General features: G+C 45.1%; 1 protein-coding gene across 2 annotated transcripts; it reads right to left on the bottom strand.

The window, feature by feature from the left end:
* LOC121000810 (tumor necrosis factor receptor superfamily member 16-like) lies at positions 1-27334 on the bottom strand. 2 transcript variants are annotated; one of them, XM_040431462.1, is made up of 7 exons: positions 27097-27334; positions 17084-17216; positions 15463-15822; positions 4447-4512; positions 1823-2003; positions 823-968; positions 1-392 (listed from the first exon to the last, which is right to left on the bottom strand). In XM_040431462.1, the coding sequence occupies exons 1-7, from the start codon at positions 27136-27138 to the stop codon at positions 91-93; spliced, it is 1230 nt and encodes a 409-aa protein (XP_040287396.1). In that variant the 5' UTR covers positions 27139-27334; the 3' UTR covers positions 1-90. The 2 variants fall into 2 exon arrangements, with proteins under 2 accessions (XP_040287396.1, XP_040287397.1); XM_040431463.1 differs by lacking the exon at positions 27097-27334 and having other exon boundaries at positions 17080-17200.

Genomic DNA, 27334 nt, shown 5'->3' with positions numbered 1-27334 from the left:
TGTGAAAAATTCACCATATGTGTTTAAAAATGTCCACCTAATATGTTTGGTATCAAATCTCCAGTCCTCTCTGGACAAGAACGATGAGGGTTACACCACAGAGCTGGCATCAGCTGTGCTGTTCAGGGTCTCCACCACGTCGGCCCGCTCCATGTTGACCAAGGCTGCACATAACACTTCCAGCGTGGAGCTGTCCTTGGATGACCAGTCAGTAAGAAGAGTATGAACTGGATCTTCTCCTCTACCGAAAGTATCTATCGTGTCTTCTTCATAACCCAGCAAGCTAGCCAGTCGTTGCCAGTCCTTCCCGCGGCTGGTGTCAGTCAAGAGACGCTCCGCTTCTTCTTGTTTGTGCGGCGGGAGGTTGATGTAAAGCTTTGGCTCCAATTTGGCTGTTGGGAGAAAAGAGTCAAGGTCACTTTTAGAAGGACAAATGTCACAAACATTTCTGGTTCTACAGGATGATAAGGGTCATGAGCTACACACAAACGGTGGATGCTTCTACTCAATGATTGTATGACAGTCCTGCTCTTTCCCATCAAGTGGACATAAACTCCTCATGTATTCTCCATGTATTCGAGCCTGGGGGTCTAAAAGACCAAGAGTTGACTCTGATGAGATTGGCAAAAACAGCAGAAGACTAAGAGTTGTGGACAAAAGAGAAACTTTATGCTTTTCCTCTGCAATGCAAAACCTGTAACAGGGCCCCCATCCCACCATTTACTGGTGTCTTCTAATGTGGTTCTCCCCCTGAACCCATATAGCTATACTCTTGGTCATGGACATCCTGTTGGAGCACCAGCATCAGACGGTCCACCATACCTTTGTTCAGTTGGTTCTGTTCCTGTAGGCTGTGCGTGTCTAGGAAAACTCCACTGTCGCTATGAAGCTTCTCGCCCTCACCGGATGCCGCTAGTTCTCCTGCCCTTTGCTTGGCCAAGAGTTTCTTCTGCTTGCAAGTGACCCAGCTAAAAACACAACAAAACAGACATTTATCCGTAAGACTGATAATCTGGTGATACTCTTTAGAGAACTGATATCCTCCTAGTAGACTCAACATGGAAGACAAGACCTTCAGGTGATTACCTAAGCCACCAGCAAGACTACAGACATCTTGGCTGCTCCTTGCATACATGTCTTATAGAATCAACAAAACGTTCTGACCACAGATTCCCAGAAAACCTCTTCATGATCATCCAACTACTCCAGAAACAGTCGACAAGTGACCAGAAGAAGTTAAGCCCACCATGTGATAGATGTCTGACAGGCCCTGAGCTGGAAAAAATCATTTCCAACCAAATTTTGATAAAATTGATACTTCTGGTCAAGTTTCCAATCTCTTCTCTAAGTTATGAGGCCTCAGAAATAGAAAAATGGAAACAATGTGATGCGTCATGGAGATAAGTGACTGTTGCTCAGAGAAGCCGCAAAGATTTTGCTTCTGGAAGCAACTAAGCAAAAAGGAAAAGTAGCTACAGAACAGCAAGAGATGAGAATTGTGAAAGACACGGATCTAATCCACCGAGCGGGAGGCTAATGCTATTCATAGGCTGGAAATCGGTTGGAACAGCCACAGAGGGGACAAAAGCCTCATCCTATGCGTGGAATGTCCTCCCTACCGAGAGGAGAACGTGGGATAACCAGCCCCAGCCCTCAGAAAACCTTCTCACGGATCTCCTAGAGGGAAGACGGTTCACACCGAAGATGGAAAGTTCCAGGAAAAACTTTGAAGGAAGTTTCTCAAGACAATAGAGCAATATCTGTTAACCTACATCCATTGGTTCGATAAAAATCACATGATGACATCATCAGAGGAACTCACCACTTAAAGGCAACATATCCTATGAGCCCAACAACCACAGCAGCCAAGATGGAGCAGTAGACAGGGATAATGTTTTTACTATGGTCCTCTGGAGAGATGAACTCAGGGGAGCCGGACATCGTCGTGTTCTCCTCTGTGTGTCCATTGCCATCTGTGCGCGTCATAATAGATAGATCTTTATCTGTAGAGAGAAATGGTGCGTTACAGAAACACTACAATACTAGAGAAGTGGTACTGTGCAGTGTGTATATATATATATCTATACACACACAGAATAAGAGCAGATACGGAGGATTACACCCAGTATACAGGACAGGAGAAGTGGTACTGTGCAGTGTATATATATACAGAATAAGAGCAGATACTGAGGACTACACCCAGTATACAGGACAGGAGAAGTGGTACTGTGCAGTGTGTGTGTATATATATATACATACACACACAGAATAAGAGCAGATACGGAGGATTACACCCAGTATACAGGACAGGAGAAGTGGTACTGTGCAGTGTATATATATATATATATACAGAATAAGAGCAGATACGGAGGATTACACCCAGTATACAGGACAGGAGAAGTGGTACTGTGCAGTGTCCATATATATATATACAGAATAAGAGCAGATACTGAGGACTACACCCAGTATACAGGACAGGAGAAGTGGTACTGTGCAGTGTGTGTGTATATATATATATACATACACACACAGAATAAGAGGAGATACTGAGGATTACCCCCAGTATACAGGACAGGAGAAGTGGTACTGTGCAGTATATATATATACAGAATAAGAGCAGATACTGAGGATTACACCCAGTATACAGGACAGGAGAAGTGGTACTGTGCAGTATATATATATACAGAATAAGAGCAGATACTGAGGATTACACACAGTATACAGGACAGGAGAAGTGGTACTGTGCAGTGTATATATATACAGAATAAGAGCAGATACTGAGGATTACACCCAGTATACAGGACAGGAGAAGTGGTACTGTGCAGTGTATATATATATATATACAGAATAAGAGCAGATACTGAGGATTACACCCAGTATACAGGAGAGGAGAAGTGGTACTGTGCAGTGTATATATATACAGAATAAGAGCAGATACTAAGGATTACACCCAGTATACAGGACAGGAGAAGTGGTACTGTGCAGTGTATATATATACAGAATAAGAGCAGATACTGAGGATTACACCCAGTATACAGGACAGGAGAAGTGCTACTGTGCAGTGTCCATATATACAGAATAAGAGCAGATACTGAGGATTACACCCAGTATACAGGACAGGAGAAGTGGTACTGTGCAGTGTCCATATATATACAGAATAAGAGCAGATACTGAGGATTACACCCAGTATACAGGACAGGAGAAGTGGTACTGTGCAGTGTATATATATATATATACAGAATAAGAGCAGATACTGAGGATTACACCCAGTATACAGGAGAGGAGAAGTGGTACTGTGCAGTGTATATATATACAGAATAAGAGCAGATACTAAGGATTACACCCAGTATACAGGACAGGAGAAGTGGTACTGTGCAGTGTATATATATACAGAATAAGAGCAGATACTGAGGATTACACCCAGTATACAGGACAGGAGAAGTGCTACTGTGCAGTGTATATATATACAGAATAAGAGCAGATACTGAGGATTACACCCAGTATACAGGACAGGAGAAGTGGTACTGTGCAGTGTCCATATATATACAGAATAAGAGCAGATACTGAGGATTACACCCAGTATACAGGACAGGAGAAGTGGTACTGTGCAGTGTATATATATATATATACAGAATAAGAGCAGATACTGAGGATTACACCCAGTATACAGGAGAGGAGAAGTGGTACTGTGCAGTGTATATATATACAGAATAAGAGCAGATACTAAGGATTACACCCAGTATACAGGACAGGAGAAGTGGTACTGTGCAGTGTATATATATACAGAATAAGAGCAGATACTGAGGATTACACCCAGTATACAGGACAGGAGAAGTGCTACTGTGCAGTGTATATATATACAGAATAAGAGCAGATACTGAGGATTACACCCGGTATACAGGACAGGAGAAGTGGTACTGTGCAGTGTCCATATATACAGAATAAGAGCAGATACTGAGGATTACACCCGGTATACAGGACAGGAGAAGTGGTACTGTGCAGTGTATATATATACAGAATAAGAGGAGATACTGAGGATTACATCCAGTATACAGGACAGGAGAAGTGGTACTGTGCAGTGTATATATATACAGAATAAGAGCAGATACTGAGGATTACACCCAGTATACAGGACAGGAGAGGTGGTACTGTGCAGTGTATATATATTCACAGAATAAGAGCAGACCTGGTATACAGATAACTTTGATCACTGTATAGAACACTTGAGAACAGGGGGTTCCTGAAATGTCTCTCCCCATATCCAGCGCTCTCAGCACCACAATGTCCGCTTATCCCCTTTCTGGTTTTTCATGTATTTCGTAGATAATAGTTGTAGTTCCCAATAGAGGCTGGAAATCCTGTCTGCCCGATCACTGGGCTTTCCCAGAATCCATAACTTTATCTGAATCTCCGGTTATTATACAGGAGGAAATAGACAACACTTACTGTCTTCCAGTGATGTAAACATCGTACTGTTATCATCCTTCCGTTTCAGAATCGGCACATCTTTATCTGGTGATTAAAAACAAAAATATAGAATGTAAATTAATTCTATTACAAATAGAGTTACATCCTGTATTATACTCCAGAGCTGCACTCACTATTCTGCTGGTGCAGTCACTGTGTACATACATTACTTATCCTGTACTGACCCTGAGTTACATCCTGTATTATACTCCAGAGCTGCACTCACTATTCTGCTGGTGCAGTCACTGTGTACATACATTACTTATCCTGTACTGATCCTGAGTTACATCCTGTATTATACTCCAGAGCTGCACTCACTATTCTGCTGGTGCAGTCACTGTGTACATACATTACTTATCCTGTACTTATCCTGTATTATACTCCAGAGCTGCACTCACTATTCTGCTGGTGCAGTCACTGTGTACATACATTACTTATCCTGTACTGACCCTGAGTTACATCCTGTATTATACTCCAGAGCTGCACTCACTATTCTGCTGGTGCAGTCACTGTGTACATACATTACTTATCCTGTACTGATCCTGAGTTACATCCTGTATTATACTCCAGAGCTGTACTCACTATTCTGCTGGTGCAGTCACTGTGTACATACATTACTTATCCTGTACTGACCCTGAGTTACATCCTGTATTATACTCCAGAGCTGCACTCACTATTCTGCTGGTGCAGTCACTGTGTACATACATTACTTATCCTGTACTTATCCTGTATTATACTCCAGAGCTGCACTCACTATTCTGCTGGTGCAGTCACTGTGTACATACATTACTTATCCTGTACTGACCCTGAGTTACATCCTTTATTATACTCCAGAGCTGCACTCACTATTCTGCTGGTGCAGTCACTGTGTACATACATTACTTATCCTGTACTGATCCTGAGTTACATCCTGTATTATACTCCAGAGCTGCACTCACTATTCTGCTGGTGCAGTCACTGTGTACATACATTACTTATCCTGTACTTATCCTGTATTATACTCCAGAGCTGCACTCACTGTTCTGCTGGTGCAGTCACTGTGTACATACATTACTTATCCCGTACTGACCCTGAGTTACATCCTGTATTATACTCCAGAGCTGCACTCACTATTCTGCTGGTGCAGTCACTGTGTACATACATTACTTATCCTGTACTGATCCTGAGTTACATCCTGTATTATACTCCAGAGCTGTACTCACTATTCTGCTGGTGCAGTCACTGTGTACATACATTACTTATCCTGTACTGACCCTGAGTTACATCCTGTATTATACTCCAGAGCTGCACTCACTATTCTGCTGGTGCAGTCACTGTGTACATACATTACTTATCCTGTACTTATCCTGTATTATACTCCAGAGCTGCACTCACTATTCTGCTGGTGCAGTCACTGTGTACATACATTACTTATCCTGTACTGACCCTGAGTTACATCCTGTATTATACTCCAGAGCTGCACTCACTATTCTGCTGGTGCAGTCACTGTGTACATACATTACTTATCCTGTACTGATCCTGAGTTACATCCTGTATTATACTCCAGAGCTGCACTCACTATTCTGCTGGTGCAGTCACTGTGTACATACATTACTTATCCTGTACTTATCCTGTATTATACTCCAGAGCTGCACTCACTATTCTGCTGGTGCAGTCACTGTGTACATACATTACTTATCCTGTACTGACCCTGAGTTACATCCTGTATTATACTCCAGAGCTGCACTCACTATTCTGCTGGTGCAGTCACTGTGTACATACATTACTTATCCTGTACTGATCCTGAGTTACATCCTGTATTATACTCCAGAGCTGTACTCACTATTCTGCTGGTGCAGTCACTGTGTACATACATTACTTATCCTGTACTGACCCTGAGTTACATCCTGTATTATACTCCAGAGCTGCACTCACTATTCTGCTGGTGCAGTCACTGTGTACATACATTACTTATCCTGTACTTATCCTGTATTATACTCCAGAGCTGCACTCACTATTCTGCTGGTGCAGTCACTGTGTACATACATTACTTATCCTGTACTGACCCTGAGTTACATCCTGTATTATACTCCAGAGCTGCACTCACTATTCTGCTGGTGCAGTCACTGTGTACATACATTACTTATCCTGTACTGATCCTGAGTTACATCCTGTATTATACTCCAGAGCTGCACTCACTATTCTGCTGGTGCAGTCACTGTGTACATACATTACTTATCCTGTACTTATCCTGTATTATACTCCAGAGCTGCACTCACTATTCTGCTGGTGCAGTCACTGTGTACATACATTACTTATCCTGTACTGACCCTGAGTTACATCCTGTATTATACTCCAGAGCTGCACTCACTATTCTGCTGGTGCAGTCACTGTGTACATACATTACTTATCCTGTACTGATCCTGAGTTACATCCTGTATTATACTCCAGAGCTGTACTCACTATTCTGCTGGTGCAGTCACTGTGTACATACATTACTTATCCTGTACTGACCCTGAGTTACATCCTGTATTATACTCCAGAGCTGCACTCACTATTCTGCTGGTGCAGTCACTGTGTACATACATTACTTATCCTGTACTTATCCTGTATTATACTCCAGAGCTGCACTCACTATTCTGCTGGTGCAGTCACTGTGTACATACATTACTTATCCTGTACTGACCCTGAGTTACATCCTGTATTATACTCCAGAGCTGCACTCACTATTCTGCTGGTGCAGTCACTGTGTACATACATTACTTATCCTGTACTGATCCTGAGTTACATCCTGTATTATACTCCAGAGCTGCACTCACTATTCTGCTGGTGCAGTCACTGTGTACATACATTACTTATCCTGTACTTATCCTGTATTATACTCCAGAGCTGCACTCACTATTCTGCTGGTGCAGTCACTGTGTACATACATTACTTATCCTGTACTGACCCTGAGTTACATCCTGTATTATACTCCAGAGCTGCACTCACTATTCTGCTGGTGCAGTCACTGTGTACATACATTACTTATCCTGTACTGATCCTGAGTTACATCCTGTATTATACTCCAGAGCTGTACTCACTATTCTGCTGGTGCAGTCACTGTGTACATACATTACTTATCCTGTACTGACCCTGAGTTACATCCTGTATTATACTCCAGAGCTGCACTCACTATTCTGCTGGTGCAGTCACTGTGTACATACATTACTTATCCTGTACTTATCCTGTATTATACTCCAGAGCTGCACTCACTATTCTGCTGGTGCAGTCACTGTGTACATACATTACTTATCCTGTACTGACCCTGAGTTACATCCTGTATTATACTCCAGAGCTGCACTCACTATTCTGCTGGTGCAGTCACTGTGTACATACATTACTTATCCTGTACTGATCCTGAGTTACATCCTGTATTATACTCCAGAGCTGCACTCACTATTCTGCTGGTGCAGTCACTGTGTACATACATTACTTATCCTGTACTGATCCTGAGATACATCCTGTATTATACTCCAGAGCTGCACTCCCTATTCTGCTGGTGCAGTCACTGTGTACATACATTACTTATCCTGTACTGACCCTGAGTTACATCCTGTATTATACTCCAGAGCTGCACTCACTATTCTGCTGGTGCAGTCACTGTGTACATACATTACTTATCCTGTACTGACCCTGAGTTACATCCTGTATTATACTCCAGAGCTGCACTCACTATTCTGCTGGTGCAGTCACTGTGTACATACATTACTTATCCTGTACTGACCCTGAGTTACATCCTGTATTATACTCCAGAGCTGCACTCACTATTCTGCTGTTGCAGTCACTGTGTACATACATTACTCATCCTGTACTGATCCTGAGTTACATCCTGTATTATACTCCAGAGCTGCACTCCCTATTCTGCTGGTGCAGTCACTGTGTACATACATTACTTATCCTGTACTGATCCCGAGTTACAGCCTGTATTATACTCCAGAGCTGCACTCACTATTCTGCTGCTGCAGTCACTGTGTACATACATTACTTATCCTGTACTGATCCTGAGTTACATCCTGTATTATACTCCAGAGCTGCACTCACTATTCTGCTGGTGCAGTCACTGTGTACATACATTACTTATCCTGTACTGATTCTGAGTTACATCCTGTATTATACTCCAGAGCTGCACTCACTATTCTGCTGGTGCAGTCACTGTGTACATACATTACTTATCCTGTTCTGATCCTGAGTTACATCCTGTATTATACTCCAGAGCTGCACTCACTATTCTGCTGGTGCAGTCACTGTGTACATACATTACTTATCCTGTTCTGATCCTGAGTTACATCCTGTATTATACTCCAGAGCTGCACTCACTATTCTGCTGGTGCAGTCACTGTGTACATACATTACTTATTCTGTACTGATCCTGAGTTACATCCTGTATTATACTCCAGAGCTGCACTCACTATTCTGCTGGTGCAGTCACTGTGAGTCAGGAGTAAGGATCACACATCACAATATGCAGATAACCAGAGTAAGCTCCGCATGCACTGAACACACAGGGAATGCTTGAAGTTTTCAGCTCTGAAGCCTGCAGGATTTTGAATGCAGCTCTGTAATGCTGGGTATATGATCACATCAGTGGAGGTCAGTAAACCTCTGCGGCTCCGCTGATCCCCTTTATTACTGTCCATCTAGTTGGACTGATCCTTGTGCTGCATCTCACTGTCTGAGCCTCATCTGTCAGGCCCTGCACCCCATCCCCCCTCCCTTACACCCCTCTGCTGTCAGCACCTCGCAGCCGGCAGGCAGATGTTGCACCCCCTCCTCCTGACTTTGAAGTGCCTGTTTGAAGAGGGTCAGAGGATGGAGTCATCGAAAACATTCACATCCCCCAAAAAAAACTAAACACAATGTCTAAGAAGGAAACAAGAAGCCGATACTGAAGGGGAACAGAGTCAGCACCAACCGAGGATGAGGAGGAAGACAACAAACTGCAAACCGACTCCAAGATCCTGACATCTTATCTTACAAGCAACAGAACTTATACTCCTCAATATACTTGAAACATTGTATATAATGTACAGCAGCGTATAAAGAGTGCACAGTGCTCCACCGGAATGAAAACGCCTCCTAATGGAAAGGATTCCCTAGGTCACCCAGTACCTGATCTAACCTGCACCCAAGGCGTCTCAGCCAAACACAGTCCTACTCCAGACACTGATGAAGAGCAAGCGGATATGTCAATGGCAGTTTCTTCTAGTATTGTTTAAGATACAAGGAGAGACCTTCTATATTACTGCTCCTATGTACAGGAATATAACTACTATAATACTGCTCCTATGTACAGGAATATAACTACTATAATACTGCTCCTATGTACAAGAGTATAACTACTATCATACTGCCTCTTATGTACAAGAATATAACTACTATAATACTGCTCCTATGTACAAGAATATAACTACTATAATACTGCCTCCTATGTACAAGAATATAACTACTATAATACTGCTCCTATGTACAGGAATATAACTACTATAATACTGCCTCCTATGTACAAGAATATAACTACTATAATACTGCCTCCTATGTACAAGAATATAACTCCTATAATACTGCTCCTATGTACAGGAATATAACTACTATAATACTGCCTCCTATGTACAAGAATATAACTACTATAATACTGCCTCCTATGTACAAGAATATAACTACTATAATACTGCCTCCTATGTACAAGAATATAACTACTATAATACTGCTCCTATGTACTAGAATATAACTACTATAATACTGCTCCTATGTACAAGAATATAACTACTATAATACTACCTCCTATGTACAAGAATATAACTACTATAATACTGCCTCCTATGTACAAGAATATAACTACTATAATACTGCCTCCTATGTACAAGAATATAACTACTATAATACTTCTCCTATGTACAAGAATATAACTACTATAATACTGCTCCTATGTACAAGAATATAACTACTATAATACTGCTCCTGTGTACAAGAATATAACTACTATAATACTGCTCCTATGTACAAGAATATAACTACTATAATACTGCCTCCTATGTACAAGAATATAACTACTATAATACTGCTCCTATGTACTAGAATATAACTACTATAATACTGCTCCTATGTACTAGAATATAACTACTATAATACTGCTCCTATGTACAAGAATATAACTACTATAATACTACCTCCTATGTACAAGAATATAACTACTATAATACTGCTCCTATGTACAAGAATATAACTACTATAATACTGCTCCTATGTACAAGAATATAACTACTATAATACTGCTCCTATGTACAAGAATATAACTACTATAATACTGCCTACTATGTACAGGAATATAACTACTATAATACTGCTCCTATGTACAAGAATATAACTACTATAATACTTCTCCTATGTACAAGAATATAACTACTATAATACTGCTCCTATGTACAAGAATATAACTACTATAATACTGCCTCCTATGTACAAGAATATAACTACTATAATACTGCCTCCTATGTACAAGAATATAACTACTATAATACTTCTCCTATGTACAAGAATATAACTACTATAATACTGCACACTATGTACAGGAATATAACTACTATAATACTGCTCCTATGTACAGGAATATAACTACTATAATACTGCTCCTATGTACAAGAGTATAACTACTATCATACTGCCTCTTATGTACAAGAATATAACTACTATAATACTGCTCCTATGTACAAGAATATAACTACTATAATACTGCCTCCTATGTACAAGAATATAACTACTATAATACTGCTCCTATGTACAGGAATATAACTACTATAATACTGCCTCCTATGTACAAGAATATAACTACTATAATACTGCCTCCTATGTACAAGAATATAACTCCTATAATACTGCTCCTATGTACAGGAATATAACTACTATAATACTGCCTCCTATGTACAAGAATATAACTACTATAATACTGCCTCCTATGTACAAGAATATAACTACTATAATACTGCCTCCTATGTACAAGAATATAACTACTATAATACTGCTCCTATGTACTAGAATATAACTACTATAATACTGCTCCTATGTACAAGAATATAACTACTATAATACTACCTCCTATGTACAAGAATATAACTACTATAATACTGCCTCCTATGTACAAGAATATAACTACTATAATACTGCCTCCTATGTACAAGAATATAACTACTATAATACTTCTCCTATGTACAAGAATATAACTACTATAATACTGCTCCTATGTACAAGAATATAACTACTATAATACTGCTCCTGTGTACAAGAATATAACTACTATAATACTGCTCCTATGTACAAGAATATAACTACTATAATACTGCCTCCTATGTACAAGAATATAACTACTATAATACTGCTCCTATGTACTAGAATATAACTACTATAATACTGCTCCTATGTACTAGAATATAACTACTATAATACTGCTCCTATGTACAAGAATATAACTACTATAATACTACCTCCTATGTACAAGAATATAACTACTATAATACTGCTCCTATGTACAAGAATATAACTACTATAATACTGCTCCTATGTACAAGAATATAACTACTATAATACTGCTCCTATGTACAAGAATATAACTACTATAATACTGCCTACTATGTACAGGAATATAACTACTATAATACTGCTCCTATGTACAAGAATATAACTACTATAATACTTCTCCTATGTACAAGAATATAACTACTATAATACTGCTCCTATGTACAAGAATATAACTACTATAATACTGCCTCCTATGTACAAGAATATAACTACTATAATACTGCCTCCTATGTACAAGAATATAACTACTATAATACTTCTCCTATGTACAAGAATATAACTACTATAATACTGCTCCTATGTACAAGAATATATCTACTATAATACTGCTCCTATATACAAGAATATAACTACTATAATACTGCTCCTATGTACAAGAATATAACTACTATAATACTGCCTACTATGTACAGGGATATAACTACTATAATACTGCTCCTATGTACAAGAATATAACTACTATAATACTGCTCCTATATACAAGAATATAACTACTATAATACTGCTCCTATGTACAAGAATATAACTACTATAATACTGCTCCTGTGTACAAGAATATAACTACTATAATACTGCTCCTATGTACAAGTATATAACTACTATAATACTGCTCCTATGTACAAGAATATATCTACTATAATACTGCTCCTATATACAAGAATATAACTACTATAATACTGCTCCTATGTACAAGAATATAACTACTATAATACTGCCTACTATTTACAGGGATATAACTACTATAATACTGCTCCTATGTACAAGAATATAACTACTATAATACTGCTCCTATATACAAGAATATAACTACTATAATACTGCTCCTATGTACAAGAATATAACTACTATAATACTGCCTCCTGTGTATAAGAATATAACTACTATAATACTGCTCCTATGTACAAGAATATAACTACTATAATACTGCTCCTATGTACAAGGATATAACTACTATAATACTGACTCCTATGTACAAGAATATAACTACTATAATACTGCCTCCTATGTACAAGAATATAACTACTATAATACTGCTCCTATGTACAAGAATATAACTACTATAATACTGCTCCTATGTACAAGAATATAACTACTATAATACTGCTCCTATGTACAAGAATATAACTACTATAATACTGCTCCTATGTACAAGAATATAACTACTATAATACTGCTCCTATGTACAAGAATATAACTACTATAATACTGCTCCTATGTACAGGAATATAACTGCTATAATACTGCTCCTATGTACAAGAATATAACTACTATAATACTGCTCCTATCTACAGGAATATAACTACTATAATACTGGCTCCTATGTACAAGAATATAACTACTATAATACTGCTCCTATGTACAAGAATATAACTACTATAATACTGCCTCCTATGTACAAGAATATAACTACTATAATACTGCTCCTATGTACAAGAATATAACTACTATAATACTGCTCCTATGTACAAGTATATAACTACTATAATACTGCCTCCTATGTACAAGAATATAACTACTATAATACTGCCTCCTATGTACAAGAATATAACTACTATAATACTGCCTCCTATGTACAAGAATATAACTACTATAATGCTACATATATGATGTCATGTTCACATGTGATGATGCAGCAGGTGTTCTGTACATGATACAGAATGCGGACATTCGGTAATTTGCGTATCCGGAATTTCGCACAGAGTTCACACCCATCACCATTTCTTCTTCTCTGGGCGTCTGATCGGAGTCAGTGTCCCATATATTTTCCAGGAATGTCGCACACGCAGTTTACACGGGGCGCACACTTGCATCGCATTAGGCCACACCTCTAAAACGAGCCGTGTCTGCCATAATCAGAGTGCGGTATATTCAGGTCCTCTGCGGTTTACACACACTCGCCTGCTGGTTGTTTTTCCACATTTTTTAAAATCATCACCATTTTCAAAATCTCTGCTTGCTGGCAGTGAATTAGATTCTTTACATTGTAGAGGGTGTAAAGCCAACCTGACTTAAGGCCTCTTTCACACGTGCGTGTCCGGATAAGGTCCGGATGCGTTGCGGCAAACCTGCGCGAGTAGGTACCCAATTGCCGTCAGTTTTGACTGCGATTCCGTTCCGTTGTTCAGTTTTTATCGCGCGGGTGCAATGTGTTTTGCACACGCGTGATAAAAGCTGAATGTGGTACCCAGACCCGAACTTCTTCACAGAAGTTCAGGTTTGGGTTCAAGGTTGTGTAGATTGTATTATTCTGAATACAGAATGCATAGTACAATAGCGCTGGAGGGGTTAAAAAATAAAATAAATGTAACTCACCTTAATCCACTTGTTCGCGCAGCCGGCATCTCTTCTGTCTTCATCTGTGAGGAATAGGACCTTTGATGACGTCACTACGCTCATCACATGGTCCGTCACCATGGTAAAAAAGATCATGTGATGGACCATGTGACGAGCGCAGTGACATCATCAAAGGTCTTATTCCTCACAAAAGAAGACAGAAGAGATGCCGGCTGCGCGAACAAGTGGATTAAGGTGAGTTTCATTTTTTTTTTTTAACCCCTCCAGCCCTATTGTAATAAGCATTCTGTATTAACCCCTCCAGCCCTATTGTACTATGCATTCTGTATTAACCCCTCCAGCCCTATTGTACTAAGCATTCTGTATTAACCCCTCCAGCACTATTGTACTAAGCATTCTGTATTAACCCCTCCAGCCCTATTGTACTAAGCATTCTGTATTAACCCCTCCGGCGCTATTGTACTTTGCATTCTGTATTCAGAATGCTATTATTTTCCCTTATAACCATGTTATAAGGGAAAATAATAATGATCGGGTCTCCATCCCGATCGTCTTCTAGCAACAGTGCGTGAAAATCGCACTGCATCCGCACTTGCTTGCGATTTTCACGCAGCCTCATTCACTTCTTTGGGGCCTGCGTGGCGTGATAAACGCAGAATATAGAACATGCTGCGATTTTCACGCAACGCACAAGTGATGCGCGAAAATCACCGCTCATGTGCACAGCCCCATAGAAATGAATGGGTCGGGATTCAGTGCGGGTGCAATGCGTTCAACCCGCGCGGAAAACTCGCCTGTGTGAAAGGGGGCTAATACTTCTCACAGCTGATTGTTTGTTACAGTTGTGCCCAGGGAGAGCGACTCGGCAGGGCACGGCTCTCTTCAGGATGTTACAATATAACAGCGCAGGTATAAAACGTATCCGTCTGGAGTCATCACAGAGAATTGTCAGGACCGGATACAGTTGTAGCAAACCTTCAGCTGTGAGAAGGATGAGGTCAGGGTGGGTTTTTGGATGTAAACATCACTGCTTCTAGTCATTGTCAGCAAACAGAGATATTGAGGTGTGGGCACAGTATATTAGAAAGTTGCAGAAGGCGCACTCACTCATACAGAGGAAGTCGTGGTGCGGCGTGCAGTCCCCGATCTGGACCTCGCTCTCCAGGCACTGGGTCCGGCAGGGCAGGCAGGGGGACACGCTGCTCTTCACCTCGGAGTAGGAGCCCGGCGGGCAGAGCTGGCACTCCGTGTTCTCGGTGCGGCTGCAGGGCGTCTTGGCGCCATGGCCTTTGGAGCACACCTGGCAGGCGAGGCAGGCGCCGTCACTGAGGTAGTGGCCGTGAGGACAGTGGCAGGCGGTGTCTTGTGTGGGGGTGCAGGTGGAGTGCACTGACTGCATGGCAGCCTGGCAGCTGGAGCAGGGCTGGCACCCCGCAGTGGCACTGGACACATCAGAGAAGGTGGAATCTGCAAAACAGAAGTTCATTATAATATTACAGCACAGCGTTCTGCAGGAGCGGGGAGACTGGCTGTTCAGAGCGCCAGGAAAGCTGGGTGACCACCCCGATACCAAGTGTGGTGGCAGACCGGTGGCATCACCCAGGCAGAGGTATCGCCCAGGAAAGCTGGGTGGCAACAGCTGTGTGACACTATATCTGCTGCTGCCGCGGGTGTCACCCAGCTTTCCTACAAGCTGACAGACGCTAGAGCCGCTGCAGGGGGTGTCACCCAGCTTTCCTACAACCTGACAGACGCTAGAGCCGCTGCAGGGGGTGTCACCCAGCTTTCCTACAACCTGACCGACGCTAGAGCCGCTGCAGGGGGTGTCACCCAGCTTTCCTACAACCTGACAGACGCTAGAGCCGCTGCAGGCGGTGTCACCCAGCTTTTCTACAACCTGACAGACGCTAGAGCCGCTGCAGGCGGTGTCACCCAGCTTTCCTACAACCTGACAGACGCTAGAGCCGCTGCAGCGGGTGTCACCCAGCTTTCCTACAACCTGACAGACGCTAGAGCCGCTGCAGGGGGTGTCACCCAGCTTTCCTACAACCTGACAGACGCTAGAGCCGCTGCAGGCGGTGTCACCCAGCTTTCCTACAACCTGACCGACGCTAGAGCCGCTGCAGGGGGTGTCACCCAGCTTTCCTACAACCTGACAGACGCTAGAGCCGCTGCAGGGGGTGTCACCCAGCTTTCCTACAACCTGACAGACGCTAGAGCCGCTGCAGGCGGTGTCACCCAGCTTTTCTACAACCTGACAGACGCTAGAGCCGCTGCAGGCGGTGTCACCCAGCTTTCCTACAACCTGACAGACGCTAGAGCCGCTGCAGGCGGTGTCACCCAGCTTTCCTACAACCTGACAGACGCTAGAGCCGCTGCAGGCGGTGTCACCCAGCTTTCCTACAACCTGACAGACGCTAGAGCCGCTGCAGGCGGTGTCACCCAGCTTTCCTACAACCTGACAGACGCTAGAGCCGTTGCAGGCGGTGTCACCCTGCCTTCCCATCGCTTGTATGATGGAGCAGCTCTGCCGTTCAGGATTCTGGGAAAGCCCGGTGACCACCTCTGTGGGGACTTTCATGGCAAGCACATGAATGGTCTGTTTTTGGGAAAGCTGAGTGACTCCCCGTAGGGGCCCTTTATATATTGTGCATTCAGGACAGAGGGAGCGGGAATGGCGGCCGGCACCCAGCTTTCCCAGAGCCCCTGGACCGGAGACGTCACTTACTTTTTCTGCACGGCTCGCACACCGTATCCGATTCTCCACAGGGGACGGACACCCCGTAACCCGGGGGGCAGAGGGAGCAGCACCCCCCGGCCTGTGTATACCGAGCGCTCTGACACGTGTCCCCCGCAGCCACCTGCAAGCAATGGAGACAACAAGTTAGAAGGTGCAGCCCCTGAACCAGCAGAGCTTGCAATCTAACATCAGGAGTCATTTAAAGTGACCCCACCCCACATGAAGGGCAGCCATCCAGGGGCTAATAAATTATTCACTTGCCCTTTAAAGCTGCATTGTTAGGATAAGGCATAAACCAACTCAGCTCTGCTACATCTGTTGGTCGCTCTCCCTTAAAGATAAAACTAAATTCAAAGATTCCGCCCTTCCCCCTTGTAAATGGCACCATATTAATTGAAAGGGGGTGTATATTGTTTGCAGTAGGCACCGGGAGCCCAGTAGGGAATGGTGGCCATGACCCCCGGGGCTCCTGGTATATACTCTGCAGCACAGAAGAGGTTAATGCCCCTCCTGAAAGTTCACAGTCAGCCAAGAGAATATGAAGTCCTGGGACCTGAGTCAGTATCAGCGCCCCCCCCCCCCCCCCCCAGAAACCCCCCGGGGGGATATAACACCTTCGCCCTTATATACACAGTGAAGCTTCTTTTAAGTTTGTGACCCCCTGAGGCCGAGACAAGATAAAAGGGGGCGACATCCTGACAACTTCCTGCCCCAATTTACACATCAAAGCCCCTGTCCTGTAATCAGTGAGGTATCTAAGCCTGTGAAGTGTGAAACCGGCTGAGAGAAGCACTACACCCCCCATCATATTAATGGGACTGGATCCTATCCTGTGTGATACAGTCTGCTGAGCTGTGTATCTAATCCTATCCTGTGTGATACTGTCTGCTGAGCTGTGTATCTAATCCTATCCTGTGTGATACTGTCTGCTGAGCTGTGTATCTAATCCTGTCCTGTGTGATACTGTCTGCTGAGCTATGTATCTCATCCTATCCTGTGTGATACTGTCTGCTGAGCTATGTATCTCATCCTATCCTGTGTGATACTGTCTGCTGAGCTGTGTATCTAATCCTGTCCTGTGTGATACTGTCTGCTGAGCTATGTATCTCATCCTATCCTGTGTGATACTGTCTGCTGAGCTATGTATCTCATCCTATCCTGTGTGATACTGTCTGCTGAGCTGTGTATCTAATCCTCTCCTGTGTGATACTGCCTGCTGAGCTGTGTATCTAATCCTATCCTGTGTGATACTGTCTGCTGAGCTGTGTATCTAATCCTATCCTGTGTGATACAGTCTGCTGAGCTGTGTATCTAATCCTATCCTGTGTCATACTGTCTGCTGAGCTGTGTATCTAATCCTCTCCTGTGTGATACTGTCTGCTGAGCTGTGTATCTAATCCTATCCTGTGTGATACTGTCTGCTGAGCTGTGTATCTAATCCTATCCTGTGTGATACTGTCTGCTGAGCTGTGTATCTAATCCTATCCTGTGTGATACTGTCTGCTGAGCTGTGTATCTAATCCTGTCCTGTGTGATACAGTCTGCTGAGCTGTGTATCTAATCCTATCCTGTGTGATACTGTCTGCTGAGCTGTGTATCTAATCCTATCCTGTGTGATACTGTCTGCTGAGCTGTGTATCTAATCCTATCCTGTGTGATACTCCCTGCTGAGCTGTGTATCTAATCCTGTCCTGTGTGATACTGTCTGCTGAGCTGTGTATCTAATCCTATCCTGTGTGATACCGTCTGCTGAGCTGTGTATCTAATCCTGTCCTGTGTGATACTGTCTGCTGAGCTGTGTATCTAATCCTGTCCTGTGTGATACTGTCTGCTGAGCTGTGTATCTAATCCTCTCCTGTGTGATACAGTCTGCTGAGCTGTGTATCTAATCCTATCCTGTGTGATACTGTCTGCTGAGCTGTGTATCTAATCCTCTCCTGTGTGATACAGTCTGCTGAGCTGTGTATCTAATCCTATCCTGTGTGATACTGCCTGCTGAGCTGTGTATCTAATCCTATCCTGTGTGATACTGTCTGCTGAGCTATGTATCTCATCCTATCCTGTGTGATACTGTCTGCTGAGCTGTGTATCTAATCCTCTCCTGTGTGATACTGCCTGCTGAGCTGTGTATCTAATCCTATCCTGTGTGATACTGTCTGCTGAGCTGTGTATCTAATCCTATCCTGTGTGATACAGTCTGCTGAGCTGTGTATCTAATCCTATCCTGTGTCATACTGTCTGCTGAGCTGTGTATCTAATCCTCTCCTGTGTGATACAGTCTGCTGAGCTGTGTATCTAATCCTATCCTGTGTGATACTGTCTGCTGAGCTGTGTATCTAATCCTATCCTGTGTGATACTGTCTGCTGAGCTGTGTATCTAATCCTATCCTGTGTGATACTGTCTGCTGAGCTGTGTATCTAATCCTGTCCTGTGTGATACAGTCTGCTGAGCTGTGTATCTAATCCTATCCTGTGTGATACTGTCTGCTGAGCTGTGTATCTAATCCTATCCTGTGTGATACTGTCTGCTGAGCTGTGTATCTAATCCTATCCTGTGTGATACTCCCTGCTGAGCTGTGTATCTAATCCTGTCCTGTGTGATACTGTCTGCTGAGCTGTGTATCTAATCCTATCCTGTGTGATACCGTCTGCTGAGCTGTGTATCTAATCCTATCCTGTGTGATACTGTCTGCTGAGCTGTGTATCTAATCCTATCCTGTGTGATACTGTCTGCTGAGCTGTGTATCTAATCCTATCCTGTGTGATACTGTCTGCTGAGCTGTGTATCTAATCCTCTCCTGTGTGATACTGTCTGCTGAGCTGTGTATCTAATCCTATCCTGTGTGATACTGTCTGCTGAGCTGTGTATCTAATCCTGTCCTGTGTGATACTGTCTGCTGAGCTGTGTATCTAATCCTATCCTGTGTGATACTGTCTGCTGAGCTGTGTATCTAATCCTATCCTGTGTGATACTGTCTGCTGAGCTGTGTATCTAATCCTAACCTGTGTGATACTGTCTGCTGAGCTGTGTATCTAATCCTGTCCTGTGTGATACTGTCTGCTGAGCTGTGTATCTAATCCTGCCCTGTGTGATACTCACATACACCCCCTGCATTAGACTGTCAGTTCTTGGGGGCAGGGTGCTGGCACACTGGGTCTGGGGTCCTGGGCTGTGGGGCCCCTGGCAGGTTGGGGGGCCAGGTGCCAGTCTGTTGGTTGCATGTAGTTTATTTAATTGGGGCCGGAGCTGAACAAACACCCGGCAGCGGGAGGGGCGCACAGCGCGGCCTTGTTCTACGCCCCACTGGGGGGGGGGCTTAAAGGGCAGCTCCACTCAGTGCGGACACTAACAGGACCAGTGCGGGGACCGTCCACCAGTCGCACCATGAAGATGTCTGAGGAATAAGATTTACTAAAATCCTGTAATCTTATCCCGAATGTGTCGCCATCAGGGCGGGGCGCGCATCCCCCCTGTGTCCTGGTACCAGATAGAGGGGCCCTCGTACAGTCATCTAATGGAGGGGGGTCCAGCCACGATAGCCATGCTGTGGGCCACGGAGGCAGAGGATGCTGCGCCCCAACATGGCATTAACCCCTAGAAAATGTACTGCGCCTTTAAATGGCGCCCTTAGTGCTGAGGAGAATCTGCACCCCCCCCCCCCCCCCTCGTCGTGCGGTCACCAGGCTGCGGAGGGTTAATGGACACAATCGGGAATCCCCCCCACTCGGGTCTTGTTCTCATTAGGACGACTATCGGATTACAACCAGCACCATGTTTGGGGAGGATGGAGCCGACTCCCCGGGGAGAGACATCAGAGGACGCCCCGCAGGGGGGGGGGGGAGGGGTGAACCCCAAAAACCCAACAGCACCAAAATATCTGCAACCCTGATCTGTCAGAGCACGACGACAACCCAGGTGGAGCAGAACTGGACTTAGAATGGTCATATGGTTGTCACCCAGCTTTGACAGAGTTTTTGTAACCGTTTCCATTCACATCACAGCATCAGAGTTCTTACACGGACCCTCCCTTCCCTCCGGAGTCATGGCGGACAGCGCTGATCACAGGGGGGTCACAGTCTTCCCCACATATAGGGGGGCAGCGCCACACCTGTGCCAGTCTGTTACAGGGGTCCTTGCCATCCAGACTGGACATGCGCCCCCTGCTGGTGCAGGCTCAGGACCCCCCCGAGACATTACCGCTGCGTCAGCTCATGTGGCGCCCCAGGCTCCTGGTGTAGCGGCCACCTACAGATGAGCGCCCTCAGTGCAATATGGCGGCACGATACCACGCCCATCGTGTATCCCCCTCTCACCGCCTCTCAGCGCCATCGATTTCTGAATTAAATTTGGGAAAGCCCGACAGACGCGCCTTCATGTCACCGGCACCAAGCCACAGACAGGTCCTGGGGATAAACACGTGAGGCCGCGATGATGAGTCACGGATTGCGACACCGCAAGATAAGTAACCGGCGAGGACGCGGATCCAGACATCCCAGCCGCTCCCCGTCACCGGGCAGGTAAAACGCTCCGGCAGCCATAGCGCCCTGTTAACCCTTCAGCATCCACAGCCCTCTGGTCACCTGGCCCTGCTTCACACAGTTGGGCAATTTTTCCTTTGCTCCAATGCAAGTCTATGGGCAGGATCCGGCTTCAGCTCACCCAACGCATTTCAATAAAAGATGCCCCTCTGGGATCACCTAGGAAGTTGCCATTTCACAAATTGTAACAGTGGCATTCTCAGCGCATGGCACCGGTGCCCCCCGCTGCGCAGCCGGCCAATTATCTGCACAGGAACCGGCAGAGTAAATGTGGTTTCTCTAAGCTCTGACCGCTTAATTACTGAGGCCGCGAAGCCGCGTTCAGGGGGATGAATGAGACGCTTCTCTCTGCTGAAAGAGCCCGTTCAACCGCCGCGCCGCCCCTCCTCCGGCTCAGATACATCTATTTACTGACTGCGTTCAGGGACGCTTCTAACACACATCCAGAGTAAACGCCGCGGACGGGGAGGGGGTTACGGAAAAAAAAAAGCATAGCGCTATGACAAAAAGTACTATAATGACCGCCATAACTGCTGCACTCTGGAGATCAACAAAAAATCCATAAAAATGGCGCAACCGTGTACGGAAAAGGTAAAAAAACGAGCATCCCCTTTAAGGCTGAATAGGTTGCGCAACCCCCTCCGCTGTGTGGACGCTGCAGGGTCCGGGATTGCGCAACAGACGAGACCCTCTTATGGGGGGGGGTGGAGTGACACAATAGATCAGAAGCCGCGCGACTCGCTACAATGTAACCGAAGACATCGCAACATTGTTGCAAACATGAAACATTGATGCAGATTTCCTAATCCCGTTTTTTGCGCGCGCTGCGTTTATTACGGGTTTTAGCCTCTTTTTGCGCCTCCCTAGAAACGTTTTTTTAAGGCGTCTAGAAAAGCGGGCATGGCTAAATCGGATTCGGAAAACGCGCCATTTTTTCGGTATAAAGTTTAAGCCAACCAAGAGGCAGAGAAGCTAGGCCACTAAGATCTATCTGGCGCACCTTCCGCCTCCGCCACTCGTAATATTAGACGGGATTAGTAAATGAGCCCCAAAATTCTGGGGTAGCGGAAGAAGTGGGGGCTTCATCTCGGCCATTCGCCGCTTATCCTTCCTGGAACATTCATGGAGATAAAACCCCATCCAGATCTAATACTTCTCACAGCTGAGGGTTTGTTACAATTGTATTCAGCATCTGTCTTCTGCCCAGTTTGCAACAATGTATCGGCGCAGGTATAATGTAGGATGGGTAACTGCCTGGACTGGATACAATTGTAACAAACCTTCCAGGATTTCGGTTGCAGGAAGTAAACAAGAATGTTCCTATTCACTCACAGCAAGCAGAGATCTTGAAAAATCGAGCGGAATTGAAGCGCAAAGTCTTTTGTACAATGTTCCAGAATCTGGCAGCGGGCGGATGATCTACCCAAAGCTGTGCTGGGCAGGAAGAATTGTCATAGGCCCCAGGGGTAACTTCTGGCCCCTGTTCAGACCCGAGCCGCCCACGGGGTGACGCTGATACCAGTGATGTGGGGGGCGAAGTCTGGAAATCGTCCAACATCAGCGAACAAATAATGTGTTAACGAGAGAAATCCTGCTGCGGATCTACGGCCCATCGCACCCAACACCGCGTCGGGGGCTAAACCCTGGGAACGTGCCCGGAACAGCGGGGTGCCCCCCAAAATCACTCTGCTTCTGGGAAAGCTGGGCGACAACTGCTACAAACATAGGAATTCTCTGTCCTTACAAGATTGCGCTAAAATCTGATGAAACCGCACGGCGTACCTTCCCACGGCGCAAAAGATGCACAACAAAAGTCGCCACATAGCTCCGCCCTCGCCGTAACCGCCCATTAGGAGACCGACACAAAATGACTTCATGATCAGCTGCCAAATCAAATGTAACTCGGGGGTTAACCCATGAATTGCCTCCCGTTTCTGATAAAGCAGATGTCGCCAACTGACCGTCAGAAATCTGCAAAAACCATCGCAAATTGCATTTCTACAAACGGCGACACTTTCATAGATTCCCCCCCCCCCGAGATACGGGGAAGGAAGGGTTAAGGATGGTTTAATGTCCGGGGCCTAAAGTGGCGCTCAGTGCTCTGGTGGCGGGGAGGCTGCAGGGACGGTGCCGGGCAGGTCCCTACAAGTTCCCGTCTTTCATCGCATCTTTGTCTCCTGACGTCTCGCTGGTGGCAGCCATTTTATCATCCGGCGGCCGATGGGTGCCCTGAGCATGTAGGCACCGCGCGCTACTGGAACGGCATTGCAAAAAGTGCCCTCAATGGATATTGTCACATGGCAGCGCTCAATCTGCTGGGAGTGATAGCGGCGGCAGATACTAGAGTGTAAGCTCTTGTGTCTAGGGCCACATCTAACCCTGAGAGAGATTAAGATCATTCTGCAAAAATCGCCCACTTTGGGGTGTAACGGTGGATCTGTAGCTAATCCCGCCTGAAGGGCGACTGTGACTCCCCAAAGTTCCAGACTAAAGGGCGACTGTGACTCCCCAAAGTTCCAGACTAAAGGGCGACTGTGACTCCCCAAAGTTCCAGACTAAACGGCGACTGTGACTCCCCAAAGTTCCAGACTAAACGGCGACTGTGACTCCCCATAATTCCAGACTAAAGGGCGACTGTATCTCCCCAAAGTTCCAGACTAAAGGGCGACTGTGACTCCCCAAAGTTCCAGACTAAACGGCGACTGTATCTCCCCATAATTCCAGACTAAAGGGCGACTGTATCTCCCCAAAGTTCCAGACTAAACGGCGACTGTATCTCCCCAAAGTTCCAGACTAAAGGGCGACTGTGACTCCCCATAATTCCAGACTAAACGGCGACTGTGACTCCCCATAATTCCAGACTAAAGGGCGACTGTATCTCCCCATAATTCCAGACTAAAGGGCGACTGTGACTCCCCAAAGTTCCAGACTAAACGGCGACTGTGACTCCCCAAAGTTCCAGACTAAAGGGCGACTGTATCTCCCCAAAGTTCCAGACTAAAAGGTGACTGTATCTCCCCATAATTCCAGACTAAACGGCGACTGTATCTCCCCATAATTCCAGACTAAAGGACGACTGTATCTCCCCATAATTCCAGACTGTAGGGTGACTGTATCTCCCCATAATTCCAGACTAAAGGGCGACTGTATCTCCCCATAATTCCAGACTAAAGGGCGACTGTATCTCCCCATAATTCCAGACTGTAGGGCGACTGTATCTCCCCATAATTCCAGACTAAAGGGCGACTGTATCTCCCCATAATTCCAGACTAAAGGGCGACTGTATCTCCCCATAATTCCAGACTAAAGGGCGACTGTATCTCCCCATAATTCCAGACTGTAGGGCGACTGTATCTCCCCATAATTCCAGACTGTAGGGTGACTGTATCTCCCCATAATTCCAGACTAAAGGGCGACTGTATCTCCCCATAATTCCAGACTAAAGGGCGACTGTATGTCCCCATAATTCCAGACTAAAGGGCGACTGTATCTCCCCATAATTCCAGACTGTAGGGCGACTGTATCTCCCCATAATTCCAGACTAAAGGGCGACTGTATCTCCCCATAATTCCAGACTAAAGGGCGACTGTATCTCCCCATAATTCCAGACTAAAGGGCGACTGTATCTCCCCATAATTCCAGACTAAAGGGCGACTGTATCTCCCCATAATTCCAGACTAAAGGGCGACTGTATCTCCCCATAATTCCAGACTGTAGGGCGACTGTATCTCCCCATAATTCCAGACTGTAGGGTGACTGTATCTCCCCATAATTCCAGACTAAAGGGCGACTGTGACTCCCCAAGGTTTCAGACTAAAGGGCGACTGTATCTCCCCATAATTCCAGACTGTAGGGCGACTGTATCTCCCCATAATTCCAGACTGTAGGGTGACTGTATCTCCCCATAATTCCAGACTAAAGGGCGACTGTATCTCCCCATAATTCCAGACTAAAGGGCGACTGTATCTCCCCATAATTCCAGACTAAAGGGCGACTGTATCTCCCCATAATTCCAGACTGTAGGGCGACTGTATCTCCCCATAATTCCAGACTAAAGGGCGACTGTATCTCCCCATAATTCCAGACTAAAGGGCGACTGTATCTCCCCATAATTCCAGACTAAAGGGCGACTGTATCTCCCCAAAATTCCAGACTAAAGGGCGACTGTATCTCCCCATAATTCCAGACTAAAGGGCGACTGTATCTCCCCATAATTCCAGACTGTAGGGTGACTGTATCTCCCCATAATTCCAGACTGTAGGGTGACTGTATCTCCCCATAATTCCAGACTAAAGGGCGACTGTGACTCCCCAAGGTTTCAGACTAAAGGGCGACTGTATCTCCCCATAATTCCAGACTGTAGGGCGACTGTATCTCCCCATAATTCCAGACTGTAGGGTGACTGTATCTCCCCATAATTCCAGACTAAAGGGCGACTGTATCTCCCCATAATTCCAGACTGTAGGGCGACTGTATCTCCCCATAATTCCAGACTAAAGGGCGACTGTATCTCCCCATAATTCCAGACTAAAGGGCGACTGTATCTCCCCATAATTCCAGACTGTAGGGCGACTGTATCTCCCCATAATTCCAGACTAAAGGGCGACTGTATCTCCCCATAATTCCAGACTAAAGGGCGACTGTATCTCCCCATAATTCCAGACTAAAGGGCGACTGTATCTCCCCATAATTCCAGACTGTAGGGTGACTGTATCTCCCCATAATTCCAGACTGTAGGGTGACTGTATCTCCCCATAATTCCAGACTAAAGGGCGACTGTGACTCCCCAAGGTTTCAGACTAAAGGGCGACTGTATCTCCCCATAATTCCAGACTGTAGGGCGACTGTATCTCCCCATAATTCCAGACTGTAGGGCGACTGTATCTCCCCATAATTCCAGACTAAAGGGCGACTGTATCTCCCCATAATTCCAGACTAAAGGGCGACTGTATCTCCCCATAATTCCAGACTAAAGGGCGACTGTATCTCCCCATAATTCCAGACTAAAGGGCGACTGTATCTCCCCATAATTCCAGACTAAAGGGCGACTGTATCTCCCCATAATTCCAGACTAAAGGGCGACTGTATCTCCCCATAATTCCAGACTAAAGGGTGACTGTATGTCCCCATAATTCCAGACTAAAGGGCGACTGTATCTCCCCATAATTCCAGACTAAAGGGCGACTGTATCTCCCCATAATTCCAGACTAAGTCTGAGATGAATTGGGGACTCAGACACTAGGAGGCTGCACAGAATTCACAGATATCAGGCTTCTGTGGAACTACAACTCTTAGCATGCTGAGCCAACATGGCAGCCCACGCTGAGAGTTGTAGTCCCCGGGACGCCCTGGTACATCAAACGCTGCAGTTGCTATGAGGTCATTCATCTCCCCAGTAACCCGTTCACTGCCGGGCGACTACACAAAGAAAGCACAGAAAGTAACGGAGAGAGAGGTCCCACCTTGGAGATGAGCAGCAGGGAGAGGGTCAGGAGGGTCCTCATCTTCAGTCCAGACAGATGGCAACAGCTGGGGGCCAGATCCAGGGGCCACACGACTCTCAATAACTCCTGGAAATATTGTATCAGTCCATCCACATAGTGCAACAATGTATCAGAAGAAGTCCAATGCCGGGCGCTGCCAGTCTGATGCCCCTTCTCCTGAGCTCCTCACCATCAGGACATGGAAGAAGGGAATGCA

This window comes from Bufo bufo, chromosome 5 (assembly GCF_905171765.1).
Source record: "Bufo bufo chromosome 5, aBufBuf1.1, whole genome shotgun sequence".
NCBI lineage: Eukaryota > Metazoa > Chordata > Amphibia > Anura > Bufonidae > Bufo > Bufo bufo.
This window is presented reverse-complemented; position numbering and strand designations above follow the sequence as displayed.